The 18,597-nt window shown below is 40.6% G+C and overlaps 1 protein-coding gene across 1 annotated transcript in view; it reads right to left on the reverse strand.

The window, feature by feature from the left end:
• CD226 (CD226 molecule) overlaps positions 1–18,307 on the reverse strand; it is a gene marked incomplete at its 3' end in the record, with an annotated part of 89,626 nt that extends 71,319 nt beyond the window's left edge. Inside the window, exons 1-2 of the mRNA XM_079717153.1 lie at positions 18,247–18,307; positions 17,604–17,942 (exon numbers count right to left, since the gene is read on the reverse strand). Of these exons, the coding sequence (XP_079573279.1) occupies positions 17,604–17,942; positions 18,247–18,292 (385 nt within the window). The 5' untranslated portion in view covers positions 18,293–18,307. The remainder of the gene's footprint in view (positions 1–17,603; positions 17,943–18,246) is intronic.
• Positions 18,308–18,597: the final 290 nt, after the last annotated feature.

Below are 18,597 nucleotides of genomic sequence, written 5' to 3' on the forward strand. Positions count from 1 at the left end.
GAAGCTTCCGTAATTACTCCCCCCGCTCCAAACAATCATTCTTCCAACACACACGTATAGGTGCGCACGCACACATACTGCTGCCACCACCATCCTATCGCAACCAGAACCTGTCCCATACATCGACTGGCATTATAAATGAGTCCTCAGCTTGAGATCAGAGACTGGGATGTGTCTATGTACCCGCAACCTCACACAGCCCCCTGGCACACAGCCAGCATTCATTAACTGTTTATTGAATGAAAGCTAGGAGTGGATGGGAAGGAAGACCTTGAGGAGGGGGAAGCTTCATTTGGCTGTGATTTAGCAAGGTAAGCAGAGACTTTGTGAAGATTGCATTGGTGGGCCATGCCCTGGAGGCAGTGCCCCTGCTGCATTACAGGGTTGCAGGCTCCCTCTCCCTTGTTTCCTAGTCTCCCATCTTTCTTTTTCCCCACCTCTAAATCATCCCACACGCAGCTGCTAGAGTAATGGCTCCAAATAATGGCTGCAAACATGACCCATGTGACTTCCGCTGTTTGAAAACTTTACTAACCACCAAGGGAGTTCAAAACTAGACCTTCCACCACTGCCCTTCCTCGAAGCTTGTGACCAAATGTATTTTTCATTTGCCCCAAATGCAAACAGCATTGCCCTTTCATGGGATTTTTTCCATGATGCATTTTTTTTCTGGAATCCTACCTAGGTTTCCAGCCTGGTGCAGGCACCTTTCAAGGTCCCCCAAACCGGAAGTAACCTCTGCCACTCTCAACTCCCCAGACATTGTTCTATGCTACTTATTGAGTTCCACTGTACAGCACGGTTACTCAGTCCTCCTGTTTACATAATGTATAGTACGTACCTCCCCTCTTAGATTATAAACGTCTCAAAAACAGTGACCTTCTTACTCATTTCTTCTTCTCCTCACAGCAAACTGTGAGTAGTTTGTAAATAGACATGTAAATGTCTATTCAATGTATTTAGAAAGGGCTTACAATTCTTTAAATTACTGTTATCAACATTCATCCAATAAAAGACTAGAACATCTCAAAGTGTCATTTGAACAATAAGGTATAATACTTTGGTTCAGTTCTGCTATTTTCACTGAAAACATAATAGTCAGACTGTGTTAAGAATAAAAATTCAAACACTGTCAGCTCAAAGAAACACAATACCAGTAATTGGAAAAGTTTCCATCTTATTAAATGTTCATTCTTTTAGGAACCATTGGTAGGATTTAAGGAAAATAAGAGGAAGAAGTAACAAGTCCTATGTTCAATAAATATTCTTTATTTATATTTACTGACTTATTTAAATGAGCAACTATGCTTCTTAAAAGATAACAGGGACTGGTGCGCAAGGAGAGGGGATTAGGAGCAATGTTTGGAGGAGCTCCAGAGGCGGGCGCGAGCCGCGTCTGTAAGCGCGGACCCCAGAGACGAGCGTGGGATGCTGGGGCTGCTGCCGCCGCCGCGAGGCCTGTGTGCGAGCGCAGGTCACTGTCCACGCCCCCCTTCCGGGGAGCCTGTGCAGCCCGTCACTGCCGGGGTCCCGGGAACCAGGGACGGCTTCCCTGGGAGAGCGCACGGCGCGCCTCGGGCTGGTGCAACGTCACGCCGGCCTCTGCTGCTGCAGGCTCCACCCGCACTCCGTGCCCCTCCCTCCCTCCCTCCCTGCCTGAGTGAGCCAGAGGCCCCGAAGCGGCAGCTCCTTTAACCCTGTCCTGTCTGAGCGAAGAACAGACGCCCTCCGGCGACCTACACGGAGAGGCGGGGCCAAATCCAAAGCTGAGACCCGGGAGCTGTGAGAACAAAGAAGACAAAGGGAAATCTCTCCCAGCAGCCTCAGAAGCAGCGAATTAAAGCTCCACAATCAACTTGATGTACCCTGCATCTGTGGAATACATGAATAGACAACAAATCATCCCAAATTGAGGAGCCAGGAGTCAGTGCTGTGCCTCTGAGGTGGGAGAGCCAACTTCAGGACACTGGTCCACAAGAGACCTCCCAGCTCCACATAATATCAAACGGCGAAAATCTTCCAGAGATCTCCATCTCAACACCAGCACTCAGCTTCAATCAACGACCAGCAAGCTACAGTGCTGGACACCCTATGCCAAACAACTAGCAAGATAGGAACACAACGCAACCCATTAGCAGAGAGGCTGCCTAAAATCATAAAAAGTCCACAGACACCCCAAAATACACCACCAGACGTGGACCTGCCCACCAGAAAGACAAGATCCAGCCTCATCCACCAGAACACAGGCACTAGTCCCCTCCACCAGGAAGCCTACACAACCCACTAAAGCAACCTTAGCCACTGGGGACAGACGCCAAAAACAACGGGAACTACGAACCTGCAGCCTGCAAAAAGGAGACCCCAAACACAGTAACATAAGCAAAATGAGAAGACAGAAAAACACACAGCAGGAGAAGGGGCAAGATAAAAACCCACCAGACCTAACAAATGAAGAGGAAATAGGCAGTCTACCTGAAAAAGAATTCAGAATAATGATAGTAAAGATGATCCAAGATTCTATTTCCAAGATCCAAAATCTTGGAAATACAATAGACAAAATGCAAGAAACAGTTAACAAGGACCTAGAAGAACTAAAGAGGAATCAAGCATCGATTAAAAACACAATAAATGAAATGAAAAATACTCTAGATGGGATCAATAGCAGAATAACTGAGGCAGAAAAACGGATAAGTGAGGTGGAAGATAAAATAGTGGAAATAACTGATGCAGAGCAAAATAAAGAAAAAAGAATGAAAAGAACAGAGGACAGTCCCAGAGACCTCTGGGACAACATTAAACACACCAACAATCAAATTATAGGGGTTCCAGAAGAAGAAGAGAAAAAGAAAGGGACTGAGAAAATATTTGAAGAGATTATAGTTGAAAACTTCCCTAATATGGGAAAGGAAATAGTTAATCAAGTCCAGGAGGCACAGAGAGTCCCATACAGAATAAATCCAAGGAGAAATACGCCAAGACACATATTAATCAAACTGTCAAAAATTAAACACAAAGAAATCATATTAAAAGCAGCAAGGGAAAAACAACAAATAACACACAAGGGAATCCCCACCAGGTTAACAGCTGATCTCTCAGCAGAAATTCTACAACCCAGAAGGGAGTGGCAGGACATAATTAAAGTGATGAAGGAGAAAAACCTGCAACCAAGACTACTCTACCCAGCAAGAATCTCATTCAGATTTGATGGAGAAATTAAAACGTTTACAGACAAGCAAAAGCTGAGAGAGTTCAGCACCACCAAACCAGCTTTACAACAAATGCTAAAGGAACTTCTCTAGGCAAGAAACACAACAGAAGGAAAAGACCTACAATAACGAACCCAAAACAATTAAGAAAATGGGAATAGGAACATACATATCGATAATTACCTTACATGTAAATGGACTAAATGCTCCCACCAAAAGACACAGATTGGCTGAATGGATACAAAAACAAGACCCATATATATGCTGTCTACAAGAGACCCACTTCAGACCTAGAGACACATACAGATTGAAAGTAAGGGGATGGAAAAAGATATTCCATGCAAATGGAAATCAAAAGAAAGCTGGAGTAGCAATTCTGATATCAGACAAAATAGACTTTAAAATAAAGAATATTAGAAGAGACAAAGAAGGACACTACATAACGATAAAGGGATCGATCCAAGAAGAAGATATAACAATTGTAAATATTTATGCACCCAACATAGGAGCACCTCAATACATAAGGCAAATACTAACAGCCATAAAAGGGGAAATCGACAGTAACACAATCATAGTAGGTGACTTTAACACCCCACTTTCACCAATGGACAGATCATCCAAAATGAAAATAAATAAGGAAACACAAGCTTTAAATGATACATTAAACAAGATGGACTTAATTGATAGTTATAGGACATTTCATCCACAAACAACAGAATACATATTTTTCTCAAGTGCTCATGGAACATTCTCCAGGAGAGATCATATCTTGGGTCACAAATCAAGCCTTGGTAAATTTAAGAAAATTGAAATTGTATCAAGTATCTTTTCTGACCACAATGCTATGAGACTAGACATCAATTACAGTAAAAGATCTGTAAAAAATACAAACACATGGAGGCTAAACAATACACTACTCAATAACGAAGTGATCACTGAAGAAATCAAAGAGGAAATAAAAAAATACCTAGAAACAAATGACAATGGAGACACGACGACCCAAAACCTATGGGACACAGCAAAAGCAGTTCTAAGAGGGAAGTTTATAGCAATACAATCCCACCTTAAGAAACAGGAAACATCTTGAGTAAACAACCTGACCCTGCACCTAAAGCAATTAGAGAAAAAAGAACAAAACAACCCCAAAGTTAGCAGAAGGAAAGAAATCATAAAGATCAGATCAGAAATAAATGAAAAAGAAATGAAGGAAACGATAGCAAAGATCAACCAAACTAAAAGCTGGTTCTTTGAGAAGATAAACAAAATTGATAAACCATTAGCCAGACTCATCAAGAAAAAAAGGGAGAAGACTCAAATCAATAGAATTAGAAATGAAAAAGGAGAAGTAACAACTGACACTGCAGAAATACAAAAGATCATGAGAGATTACTACAAGAAACTCTATGCCATTAAAATGGACAACCTGGAAGAAATGGACAAATTCTTAGAAATGCACAACCTACCAAGACTGAATCAGGAAGAAATAGAAAATATGAATAGACCAATCACAAGCACTGAAATTGAAACTGTGATTAAAAATCTTCCAACAAACAAAAGCCCAGGACCAGATGGCTTCACAGGCGAATTCTATCAAATATTTAGAGAAGAGCTAACACCTATCCTTCTCAAACTCTTCCAAAATATAGCAGAGGGAGGAACACTCCCAAACTCATTCTACGAGGCCACCATCACATTGATACCAAAACCAGACAAGGATGTCACAAAGAAAGAAAACTACAGGCCAATATCACTGATGAACATAGATGCAAAAATCCTCACCAAAATACTAGCAAACAGAATCCAACAGCACATTAAAAGGATCATACACCATGATCAAGTGGGGTTTATTCCAGGAATGCAAGGATTTTTCAATATATGCAAATCAATCAACGTGATACACCATATTAACAAATTGAAGAAGAAAAACCATATGATCATCTCAATAGATGCAGAGAAAGCTTTCGACAAAATTCAACACCCATTTATAATAAAAACCCTGCAGAAAGTAGGCATAGAGGGAACTTTCCTCAACATAATAAAGGCCATATATGACAAACCCACAGCCAACATCGTCCTCAATGGTGAAAAACTGAAACCATTTCCACTAAGATCAGGAACAAGACAAGGCTGCCCACTCTCATCACTCTTATTCAACATAGTTTTGGAAGTTTTAGCCACAGCAATCAGAGAAGAAAAGGAAATAAAAGGAATCCAAATTGGAAAAGAAGAAGTAAAGCTGTCACTGTTTGCAGATGACATGATACTCTACATAGAGAATCCTAAAAATGCTACCAGAAAACTACTAGAGCTAATCAATGCATTTGGTAAAGTCGCAGGATACAAAATTAATGCACAGAAATCTCTGGCATTCCTGTACACTAATGATGAAAAATCTGAAAGTGAAATCAAGGAAACACTCCCATTTACCATTGCAACAAAAAGAATAAAATATCTAGGAATAAACCTACCTAAGGAGACAAAAGACCTGTATGCAGAAAATTATAAGACACTGATGAAAGAAATTAAAGATGATACAAATAGATGGAGAGATATACCATGGTCCTGGATTGGAAGAATCACTATTGTGAAAATGACTCTACTACTGAAAGCAATCTACAGATTCAATGCAATCCCTATCAAACTACCACTGGCATTTTTCACAGAACTAGAACAAAAAATTTCAAAATTTGTTTAGAAAAACAAAAGACCCCGAATAGCCAAAGCAATCTTGAGAACGAAAAACGGAGCTGGAGGAATCAGGCTCCCTGACTTCAGACTATACTACAAAGCTACAGTAATCAAGGCAGTGTGGTACTGGCACAAAAACAGAAAGATAGATCAATGGAACAGGATAGAAAGCCCAGAGATAAACCCACACACATATGGTCAACTTATCATTGATAAAGGAGGCAGGAATGTACAGTGGAGAAAGGACAGCCTCTTCAATAAGTGGTGCTGGGAAAACTGGACAGGGACATGTAAAAGTATGAGTTTAGATCATTCCCTAACACCATACACAAAAATAAGCTCAAAATGGATTAAAGACCTAAATGTAAGGCCAGAAACTATCAAACTCTTAGAGAAAAACATAGGCAGAACACTCTATGACATAAATCACAGCAAGATCCTTTTGGACCCACCTCCTAGAGAAATGGAAATAAAAACAAAGATAAACAAATGGGACCTAATGAAACTTCAAAGCTTCTACAGAGCAAAGGAAACCATAAACAAGACCAAAAGACAACCCTCAGAATGGGAGAAAATATTTGCAAATGAAGCAACTGACAAAGGATTAATCTCCAAAATTTATAAGCAGCTCATGCAGCTCAATAGCAAAAAAACAAACAACCCAATCCAAAAATGGGCAGAAGACTTAAATAGGCATTTCTCCAAAGAAGATATACAGACTGCCAACAAACACATGAAAGAATGCTCAACATCATTAATCATTAGAGAAATGCAAATCAAAACTACAATGAGATATCATCTCACACCAGTCAGAATGGCCATCATCAAGAAATCTAGAAACAATAAACGCTGGAGAGGGTGTGGAGAAAAGGGAACACTCTTGCACTGCTGGTGGGAATGTGAATTGGTACAGCCACTATGGAGAACAGTATGGAGGTTCCTTAAAAAACTACAAATAGAACTACCATATGACCCAGCAATCCCACTACTGTGCATATACCCTGAGAAAACCATAATTCAAAAAGAGACATGTACCAAAATGTTCATTGCAGCTCTATTCACAATAGCCCGGAGATGGAAACAACCTAAGTGTCCATCATTGGATGAATGGATAAAGAAGATGTGGCACATATATACAACGGAATAGTACTCAGCCATAAAAAGAAATGAAACTGAGCTATTTGTAATGAGGTGGATAGACCTAGAGTCTGTTATGCAGAGTGAAGTAACTCAGAAAGAGAAAGACAAATACCGTATGCTAACACATATATATGGAATTTAAGAAAAAAAAATGTCATGAAGAACCTAGGGGTAAAACGGGAATAAAGACACAGACCTACTTGAGAATGGACTTGAGGATATGGGGAGGGGGAAGGGTAAGCTGTGACAAAGCAAAAGAGAGGCATGGACATATATACAGTACCAAACATAAGGTAGATAGATAGTGGGAAGCAGCCGCATAGCACAGGGAGATCAGCTCGGTGCTTTGTGACCCTGGAGGGGTGGGATGGGGAGGGTGGGAGGGAGGGAGACACAGGAGGGAAGGGATGGGGGAAGAGATGTATATGTATGACTGATTCACTTTGTTATAAAGCAGAAACTAAAAAAAAAAAAAAAAAAAAAAAAAGATAACAGGGACATAATTTGAGAATTGTGGTGTCACAAGCTAATGGGACACAAAATGGTCTCATTTGGGGACATACACTAATGTTACTGAGCTCTGCCTCAGAGACAAGTATTGAATTCCCTGGCTGTTTCTCAAATGAAAAATGGTATACACACTCTCAATTGTAGCACCCAGTTTGTAAAGAGAAATAAATGTACTCTCTCCATTAGTGGAATGAATTAGGTGGATGACCTAAAATTTTCTGAAGTTTTGGGTTCTTTATATGTCAAGAAGGAAATTATCCTAAACATATGCATACACCTTCAGTAAGCTATTCTGGAAATGTCAGTGTTGGTAGCATATAGGATTTTACGTAGCCTGCCAAGAAATGGAACAAATATGTTCTTAAGAGGTAATTTGCTGAAATGAGAATATTAAGTTTCTTAAGTATTCTGCTAGTTAAATGCACATAAATGTGCATTAATAAATGCACACAAGTGCTCACAGAAGTCATGCCCAGACATCACCCTTATTGGCCCTACTAAACCCAGCAGGTATGACGTGTATAGCTATTTACAGTGCTATTAAATGTGAATATTGCATCTTGCATCTCCATCCTTAGAAAGCTTTCTATATCAATCTTCTACGGAACATGGGTCTTTCTCTCTGGGCAGATTATGCAGAAGACTTTTTTTTTTTTTTAATGTAAGTTGGTTAAATAGCTTAAGTCAGGGGAATTTTTCTCACATTGAGATTTATTGGATTGTGAGTAATCTCTCAAGGGAAGTGCCAGAAGCCCCATCAGCTGAGTTATTAAAACTATTGTGGAGTAAGTAGAAGATATGGTGTGTAGGGGAATAATTTCTCATTGATCCCTGAAGGATGGGCTTGATAGTCTTAAAATTCTTAATGGTTTCAAAATCTTAAATGTCTTCAGAAATGTTCCCAAAGGAACAGAAAAGCTATCCTGTTTGCAACCTCCGCTCCCTATAAAAACCAAACAAAAACAAAAACCAGCAACCAAGAGCAGAGCTTAGAGACAAGTCTTCTTTCTATAAACGCTAAACCAGCTGCCCCTGGACAGCATCGGCTCAAAGAGAAAGCGGGCTGCACAGCCCTAAGCTTCTGGTCCTGAGAGCTTGACCCTTTTCCTTCTTTCTTCAGTTATTTATTTTCCTTTCACTTCTTCGTTTTTAAATTTCCCAAATCCAGCATTTTTATCTTACAAAATTTTTTATCATTTTACCCTCCGTCAGGACTGTGATCTGTCAGGATGCACATCCCCGTAAGGTCTCTTTGAAGGTCCCTGACGCCTCCCCCTAATCCTACGAGAAGTTTCTGAGAGAAGATGCGGTGAACACACCTCCATCGGGGCTGTTCTCAACCTTTGATGAGAGGAATTTTTTAGAAAGAATCTAGAAGCCGAGACGGTCCAGGGGAGGGTCTCAGTGTGCGTGGGCCCCGCAGGTTCCGATTACCCTGAGGGGCTCTTACTCACAAAGCCACAATCCCCACCCTGCACTCACACCACATGCCAGCAGCACCCACTCTGCAGAGGAAGCGTGTTCCAGAGCCCGCAGTTCGCAGCCACCCGAGTGCTGGGGAGAGGGGCGTTGTGGTCACAAGTGCTAGAAGAGGTGCAAGTTGTCTCGATCGCTGAGGGTTGAAGGAGGAAAACCCAAGAACTGTGTGTCTCCGCTGCACGAAGACCATCTCCAAGGGCCATAGGGGAGCCAGTGCTCCTGCTTCAGCTGTAGCTCATCCTCGAGCCAAAGCCACCCTTACGCTATGGTCATCTTGGAAATAACGATAGCTGCTCAAGGAAGGGTAGGGCTTGTGGAAGTAAACAAAACAACCACAGGCAAAGATCACAGCCAGGTGCCTCCCCTGCTCTGGACTGCCTGAGTGGATTTCCCAACAAGTCTGGGGAAAATGTTCTCTTCTGGATGTTGACCCAGCTGAGAATTGGGAAAGCCTGGGCGGCCTCGCAGGGCATGGAGGTAGCACAGTGGACATAGGCCTGTGCCCTCAGGTGGACAAACAGAAAAAACTATTCTCACCAAACCCAAATGTGTATTTGTTCCTGTACGTTAAACTTTACCTGCCATTCAATTGTTGAATCTAATTTTGTATATAAATCCAGTATTGCCTTGTTTCAGAGTTGTTTTTTTTGTCTCCCTTTTTGATTTTTGATTACAGAGCTTTACCCCAAAGCCTGAGCGCTGAATCTCATGGTGATATGTGCTCTCAAGCATCTCCTCCCTGGCTTAGCAAATGGAAAGCAAGTCAATAAAAACAACCTTGGCCTGGGTTCTGGTAACTAGTCCACTTTCAGATTCCCATAAATTTCACCCTTGAGAAGTGCAGTGACCATAACCTTGCCTTCCACGAATCTTAAAATGCTCTTCACCATTTGCCTTCTCTATGTACTATTTTATTTCATTAAGGAGTGAGACTTCTCAGCCTTGAAAATGTTTTTGTTTTCATCAGTTGGCTATTTCTTATTGATACTACTTAATATCTTTTCTCTTCCTTAAATGAAAAACTGCTGAAATGTAACATTTCACAGAACCCTTTTTTATTCTCATATATGTATGTATATAACACAGTTATATAGATGGGGAAACTTTCATGACTTATTTCTGAGCTTGTAAGAATGGACCTTAAGAGAGTTTATTATTTATTAATATTACCTATTGTTATCTATTAATAATTATTTATTAATTCTTTAAACAGTAGATATGAAAGAATTTTTTTCTTATTCTTCTACCTCACTTAAAAACAAACAAACAAACAAACAAACAAACCCAACCCCAAAGCAAAAAAGAAGCATCTGACAGGCAAAGCTGAAAGAATCCAGCAGGGACGAAACATGCTGGTATGTATTGGTGACCCATGTAACAGGAGAGTAAGAAAGACTCTTTTTCCATGGCCTCTTAGCCCTTTTTGGAATTTCCACTGACAGGCAAAGAAGGCTTTTAGACAAAGGCTTCCCCTCCATCATTTTGCACCTTTCACTAATATATAAGGTAATGCAGTTTTCTTCTTTCCTTCTGAATTTGGAATAGATAACACACAAGCTGAAATGAGAGTATGAAAATATTCTCAAGATATGCTGCAAAACATAATTGCATAACACATCTGGATTCCTATGCCTTTTGAAGCATTAAGTCAACACATTGAAATAAACCAAGCCATGAATTTTAAACCAGAATAAACTGCATTCATTGTTGATCAAGCCTATGTGTTGGCTTGCAAAGTAGGTTAAAGCAGAGCCAAAGTTATCTATTTTTTAGATAATATTTAAAGGAATTCTCCTGAATGCTACTCCGCCCAACTCCATGTCCAAATATTATGACTTACCTCCTTCAAGGTAAACTTCAAATTCCCCCCTTTCAGGGAATCTATCCTCAGTTTCCTGGTTGAAAGTAAATTCTATCCTCTGAACTACAATAGCACTTACTCTTTGCTTTACGTTATAATTTGTGATATACAACTTTTATCTCCCCTAATGCTCTGCATTCTCTTTAGAGCTAAGATCATGTCTTTCTAGCTTCCCCACCACAGACATTATCTTGAATATAGTAGGTTCTCAATAAGACTTGATGAATGAATTAATGGATAAGTGAATTCGGTCCCACAAATCAGCACACCCATTTCTACAGCCAGATCTGGGCCACTCCCCCATTTCCAGATTTAAATAAAATTTAAATCCTGAGATCACCCCAACATTAGAAAAAAAAAAAAAGTAGGGTTTCTCTGGTGGCGCAGTGGTTGAGAGTCTGCCTGCCGATGCAGGGGACGCGGGTTCGTGCCCCGGTCCGGAAAGATCCCACATGCCGCGGAGCGACTGGGCCTGTGAGCCATGGCTGCTGAGCCTGCGCGTCCAGAGCCTGTGCTCCGCAACAGGAGAGGCCACAGCAGTGAGAGGCCCACGTACCGCAAAAAAAAAAAAAAAAGTAACTGGCAAGAGAAAAGCAAATACTGATGTTGATGGGAATAGAGATAAGACCCATCTAAGACCGAGCATGGATGACACACAGGGAGCCCCATCCCACCCAGGAAAGAATGAAACCTTAAAAAGGAGACAGTGAGGAACATCCCGTGTCAAAGTTGAGATGCGAGGGTTGGAGTGTGGAAGATCACAGAGTGAGAAATCTATGTGATACAGTAACACAGAGCACCAGAATGTGTGGAGGGGACCATCTAACCCTCTCCTGTACACATGAGCTAAGAGGAAACCCATCTGGCTCCTACACCAGTTACGCGTCTGTCCTGCATCTCGAGTCTGCCCCGCTTCTTCCCTCCCTCCCCTCGCTATGCCCTCTCCAGTCTTTAACACGAATGGTCCCCCCACTTCGATGTGAGCATCCTTCAATGCCACGGCCTCAGCTTCTGTCCCATGTACAAGTACTTTCTTAGTTAACCATCTTCTTCACGTGTGCTGGGATCATCCAGATGACTCCAAAATTGGTATTTTCAATCCTGAACTTCATTATGGTTTGTCATTCCATAATTTCAGCCGTGAACTGGTCAAAGGCTACCTTATAACTCAATGCATCTGAAACTGAACTTATTTACTCTCTTCCAAGCCAAACCGGTCTCTTAATTTTCCATCTTTTTAAGTGAAACCATCATTTTTCAGTCCCTGAATCATAAAAATTTGGAATCCTTGTTTTCCCTCTTCCAGACCTCCAGGCCAAATCAGAATGAAGATCTTACCCTTAACTTAGATAATTACCTGTGAACTGCTCACAATTGCAATTGTATCCTTCTTCACTGTTTTTATTAGAAATTCAATAGATTTGAGAGAAGTTTCATAAAACATTTTTAAGACAGATGGGAAATAAAACACCTGTATAAGAAAAACACCTGATTGTGAACTTGGAAGACCCTTGTATTCCTTCCTGGTTCTATCTCCTTCCTGACTGTGCTTTGGAGATCTGCTTTCCTTAGAGTTTTACCATACGTTTGTATCTATAAGTAGCATATTGTTTAGTTGCATGTCTCTAAACTTTAAAGGAAAGGAATCATCCCCTGTGTGTTTTTTTGAAACTTGCTTTTTTCTTTCACACAATGTTCCCAAAATTCATCCCTGTTGATGAACCTCCCGATCAGTCATTCATTTGTTGGCTATCATGGTGATCTGCTGCCTTAAACATCCTCAGGCATTTCTCCTACATGTGGGCAATCCCCAGAATATACAATAGAAAGAATGATTAGGTCTTAGGAATGGGGTTCTTTAACTAGCTAACACAATATCATTTTCCAAAATAGATGTGATGGCTAATTTTAGGTATGAATTTGGAGGGTGGTTTTGGATAAGATTAACATTTAAATTGGTGAATTTTGAGTAAGCAGACTGGCCTACATAATGTGGGTGGGCCTCGTCCAATCACCTGAAGGTCTGAATACAACGAAAAGACTGGCCTCCCTGGCCTCCTTTCCGCCTGCATCTACACCATCACTGGTTTTCCTGGGTCTCCAGCCTGATGGCCCACACTGCAGTCCCCATGATCACATGAGCCAATTCCTCATGATCAATGTCTTTCTATACACAGACACATCCTATTGGTTCTGTTTCTCTGGAGAACTCTGAATATTACCAATACCAATAGTACAGTAGATCCACCAACTTACACTCCTACTAGCAGTGGATAAGCGTTCCAATCCATAAAATAATAGTTGTTCACCCTGCCCCTTCAACTCTTCCCCTTCTATAAGGATGCAACTAGTTTAATCTTCTAGGTGGTGAAAAAAAGTGGTCATTATGTGTCTCCATCTGGAAACATTCAGAGACTTCCCACAGTCTACACTGCAGGGTCAAGTTCCAACCCCATTAGGCTCAGCAACATTGGGCCGTCCCATCTTTCCAAGTTCTTCTCCAACACTCTCCTGCCTCATGGGCTTCGGCTTCTTTTTTAAACATAGGATCTACTGTATAAAACCTTACCTGGGGCCCCAGAGCACCTCTGCTGTAAGAGCAGAGAGAGGGTCCCACTGTCACAGTTTCTTCCTCACCCTCAAGGCTGCCTCTCAGGCAGTGAGGGGCCCTGGAGCCCGGGTGAGACCTACTCCTCCTGGAGCTCTGTGCTCCAGGCAGACCATCCAGTCTCTGTCCCCTGCGTGAACCAGACTTCCTCATCCCTTCTCCACACCATCAGTACCCCCGGAGATGCCCTTTTCTCTTCTTCCCTCACACCAGTCTCTCTATGCTAAAAAATTCCTGGTACAAACTATTATGTATTAAATAAGCTACAAGGATATATTGTACAACACAGGGGAATATAGCCAATATTCAATAATGACCATAAATGGAGTATAAGCTTTAAAAATTGTGACTCGCCACATTGTACACCTGTAACTTATATAATATTGTACAGCAACTCTACTTCCTTTTTTTTTTTTTAATTGTTCACGTTCACTCTGCTGGTGTCAAGCTCCGCTCCCTCTCATTTCTGGCTCTTTGGAAACGCCAGCTGGTTTCATCCTGGTGCTGCGGCTCAGCAGCTCAGCAGCCTTCAGTTGGTTAATGACCCTGAACTTCAGTTTCCTCAGCTGTCTAATGTGAGCACGCTAATCTCCCGCCTGCTGTTTCACAGGCATTAAACGAGAGGACAAGCATTTACTTCACACACAGTAGGCACCTAATCAGAGTTAGCTAGCAGAGTTTTGGGGGTGCATCATACATTTGGGGGGACATTTCCATAAATATAACCACATTTGCCTTAAGTGACTAGTAAAGCCAGAGACACATGGGTTACGGTAATTTTCTCCACAAGCCCACTTCCACCGCAAACTCTGCCGTGAAAGGGCTGCCTTTGAAATGTCACCTCTCAAGTCGCCTCAGCGTATTTTTCCATGAGGCAGTGAAATAAATGCAGCCATTCTTGCCACTAAATGCTCTAAATCAGTTACTGATTAAGAAAGGCCTGTTCTGAAGGTAACACGTTTTAACATAATTTTGCATTAACAATATCGTTTATCCAGAATAAGACATCCAATGTGCTCTTCAACTCTGGGCTGAAAACTCAAGGGGGAGGGAGGCCAAAAGGACAAGCAATGACGGATGTCTCCGCATTCAAGGGCCCCCGCCTGCTCCTATGCCCCCCAAGCTGGCACTTTCCATCCTGTAATTGCAACTCTATCCAATGGACACAAACGAAGTCTGAGAACTTGAACAGATTACTAGACCTTACTTCCCTTCAGTGTCCTCACTCGAAAAGCAAGGTTACGTCCACAACCAAGTGTGCAGGGGGCGTTAAACGAGAGACCTAGGTAAGGTACTGATCAAGTTTCTCACACATCATCAGCTTCCAGTGAACAGAAGAAATCAGTATGTTTAGAGAGCATGTGGCTCAATTCCTTCACCTCTTTGACGATCTTAACGATCTATTATACAGATTAAGATTTCCGGGTTCCAAGTCCAATCTTTCACTGTTAAATAGATCAACTCCCCCTTTACGTTATACAAGCATGTAAGATGTGTAGATCCTGATATGTTGTTAATAAAGCACACATGGAAGAATTTAAGTATATCTAAGGTTAATTTAGTATATTTAAGGTTAAGTATATTTAAGTATATTTAATGTAAATACAGCTACTATATTTTAATAAATTCACTATCTTTCTTAGTTTTAAAAAAATACGAAGCTCTCCAAATCTCAAAAGTGGATGAAATACTCTCGCTGGCTGGTTAATGCAATCTATTCTTTAAAAATATAAATGATCAAAAACAACAGCAAAATATGTTTAAGAATACCATCAGATTCTAACCTGAACTAGACGGAGAGTTGGCCGCCCCTTTCTTGGTGACTGACTGAAAATCTCACCACTGTTTTTGAAAAAGCCCCATAAGGCAGAGATCTCCCTTTTCCTGTCCTCAAAATAATAACAGGAGAAATAAATCTGGATAAAATTAAGAAAATATTGCCAAAATCATTCATACATGATGCTAAAAATCCTACTTTGGTGTGGCAACCATAATTTAGTTCTCAATAATTTAGTGCTACCCTCTATCCTAAACCTTCACAAGAGGTCAAGCTACCTGTTTTTGTTTTGTTTTGCTTTTAATAAAAATTGCATATGTTTAGGGCATATACAACAAAATGATATGTGGAATGATTACTATAGTCAAGCTAATTTACACATCTTCTCCCCATATAGTTACCATTTTTTGGTGATAAGAGCACCTGAAATCTACTCTCTTAGCAAATTTCCAGTGTTCAAGACAATGATATTAACTATCATTAATGTCTTCATGCTGTACATTGGGTCTCTAGACTTGTTCATCCTGCATAACTTCAACTCTGTACTCTGACCAACATCTAGCTCCCCCATTCCCCACCTCCCCACCCTGGTAACCACCATTCTACCTGTTTTCTTTTTTCCTTCTTTTTTTTTTTATTGGGGTATAGTTGTTTTAAAATGTTTTGTTAGTTTCTACTGTACAGTGGAGTTCCTTGTGCTATACAGCAGGTTCTTATTAGTTATCTATCTTATACATATTAGTGTATATATGTATATATGTACAATATCTTCTTTAGCCATTCCTCTGTTGATGGACATTTTTGTTTTTTTAATATTTTAATTTTATTGGAGTATAGTTGGTTTACAAGGTTGTGTTAGTTTCAGGTGTACCTGTTTTCAATTGGTTGTTCTTTACAGAAATCAGAATAACCTGATTTGGGACCCAAACTACAAAAGCTCACCACACGAGGCAGGGTGGGGAAGGGCATCTATTTCTGGCCATGGTGGCTCAGGCCACGTGTCAAACAGCTCACCCCTAAGACCCTTCCCATCCTCTCCGTCACTTGCATGGCTAATCAGAGTGGACTCTACACTGCAGACTTGCAAACAGCATTTAACAGGTGGCTGCACACAACAGCAAATGAGATCTTGAGTGGCAAAATGGAGTCTGTAATAAGTAAGTATTTAACTAAAGAGATTTTGCTAATTGACACTGTGTAAGCCTCACCCATATACACAGAATTATTATTGAGCTTAGCTACACCTAAACAGAAAGGGAAAACTTACACATGGGAATTTTTCTTACTTCCTGACCATTAGATATTCCTTATATAGCACTTTAAATTGTTCTTTTATAATACGGATTTCTTAAAAAGAAAGCACTATATCAGGTGGTATATGATGTACTCTGCTGGAGGTCTATTTGGGATATAATTTGAGAGACACAAGACAAGAAACACACAGTCCCAAATTATTTCCTTCCCTAGACTATCTATCTGTGACAACTAAAAATTTCATCACTAGTCATTTTGTATCAAAAGCCTAGGAAATAATAACAGTGACAGTAATAATAATACCTACCATTCCCCGACTACCATGGGCCAAATTCCTTACATATATGATCCCTAAACCATTCAACAAAGAGGATGGTATTATTAACTCAATTTACTGTTCAGGAACTTGAGATTCAGAGGGACTGAGCAGCTAATATAAGGTTATAAAGGAAGTAAAGGCTATAAAACCCAAGTTTTTCCAACATACCACACCCAATCCATGTGGCTATTACTTGTAGGACTAACTAAGCATCAAACCACAATCACTGGTAGACATGGCAGGAAATACTTCAAGAGATCATTCGATTCTTTCTGAAATGACAGCTTGCAATTTCTGAAGCATCTTCTCTAGTGAAACTTGGATGAAGCTAAAAACAGAGCCAGTGCTTGAACTCTGCCTAGGACTCACTAATAAACCCAGATTTGGTGTTACAGAAAGGACTCTGAACAAGCAGGGTTGGAAGCAAAAGGAAATGGGACTACGTCACAGGAGGTGTCTGACCCCTGAACCCAAACATTGCCAACATCAGCTTCATCTAGGTTCAAGTTCTCATTAAGACAAGATAAAGCCTGTGCTTTCTCCCATGACATTCGAATTCATGAGATGCTTCTTCTACTCAGAAATGATAGCACATTAAGAAAAATGGAATTGTATTATATCTTTGAAACAATAATATAGAACCTAGAAATGGAATTGGAAAATGGCACAAAAATATGATAAAACATTTCACAGTTTCTACTTGGTCTTTACAGAAACAAATATTGTAGATGGGTAAAAAGGTAAATAAAAATTTCACTTACCTGATGGAACCACCTGTATCACCTTTTCCCAGGTTCCATGTGGGAAAGTATGAAGAAAGCAGGAATAGAAGCCAACGTCCACCTCAGAGGCATTATGGAAGGACAAGGTCATATCGTTAGAGGCCATGGTTGAATTTGAAAAGTAAACCCTATCAGCGTACGGCTCTCTTATGATCACACGGTAAGTAGGGTTGAAAATGGCTATGGACTCTCTCTCCAGTGTCTTGATCTTGAACCACTCCATCTGGGTTAAAGTGTCCTTTGATGGATACACACATTCTAGGGCCATATTCTTAGCAAGTTTAACAGTTGTGTCCCAAAATCTCTCTTCACATTGAGCTGAAAGACACACCATCATGTGATCATGTGAATTCAATTAGACATGATGATTGAAACACCAAACAGACATCTGAAGCTTACTCTAGACCTATCAAGATAGTAAAGTGAGATCATGGTAAAGGCTAACAGTTTCTACCTTAGTCTAAAAAGGTTTCCACTGCTGATAATTGGTATTTACAACTTGTAGTTTTTCTGAACAAGTAAGAAATTACCTAAGCCAACTAAGGGCATTATAAATTCTGAACATGTCACACTATAAGACTAAAAAAGGAGTAAATTCTTTAAATGGAGACATTATCTTTACCTTGGTATACATAAAGAATAGCCAAGAGGAAAGTAAGGCAATCCATCTCTGGAACCTGTTTGGGAGGCCAGTCCACAGAAAGACAATTTATAATGTCACATTGAGAGCCCCAGCACGATGCACTGTTTCCTTCCTCTCAGATCCTATCAGCAGTGTCTTCTTTATCTGAAGTATGAACACAGGAAAAAGGTCTTAGCTTCAAAGTCAGGTTTGCTCTCGTACAAAGATGGGCAGATTTGAGTTACTTCTCTCTCGGGGAAATAGCTTCTTTTAAAGCTTTCATTTTCTACAAAGATTCATTCATTTGAACAAACATTCTCTGAGTGCGTGCTCTGGGCCCAACTCTGCTCT

Source organism: Hyperoodon ampullatus (assembly GCF_949752795.1).
Source record: "Hyperoodon ampullatus genome assembly, chromosome: 13".
Taxonomy (NCBI): domain Eukaryota; kingdom Metazoa; phylum Chordata; class Mammalia; order Artiodactyla; family Ziphiidae; genus Hyperoodon; species Hyperoodon ampullatus.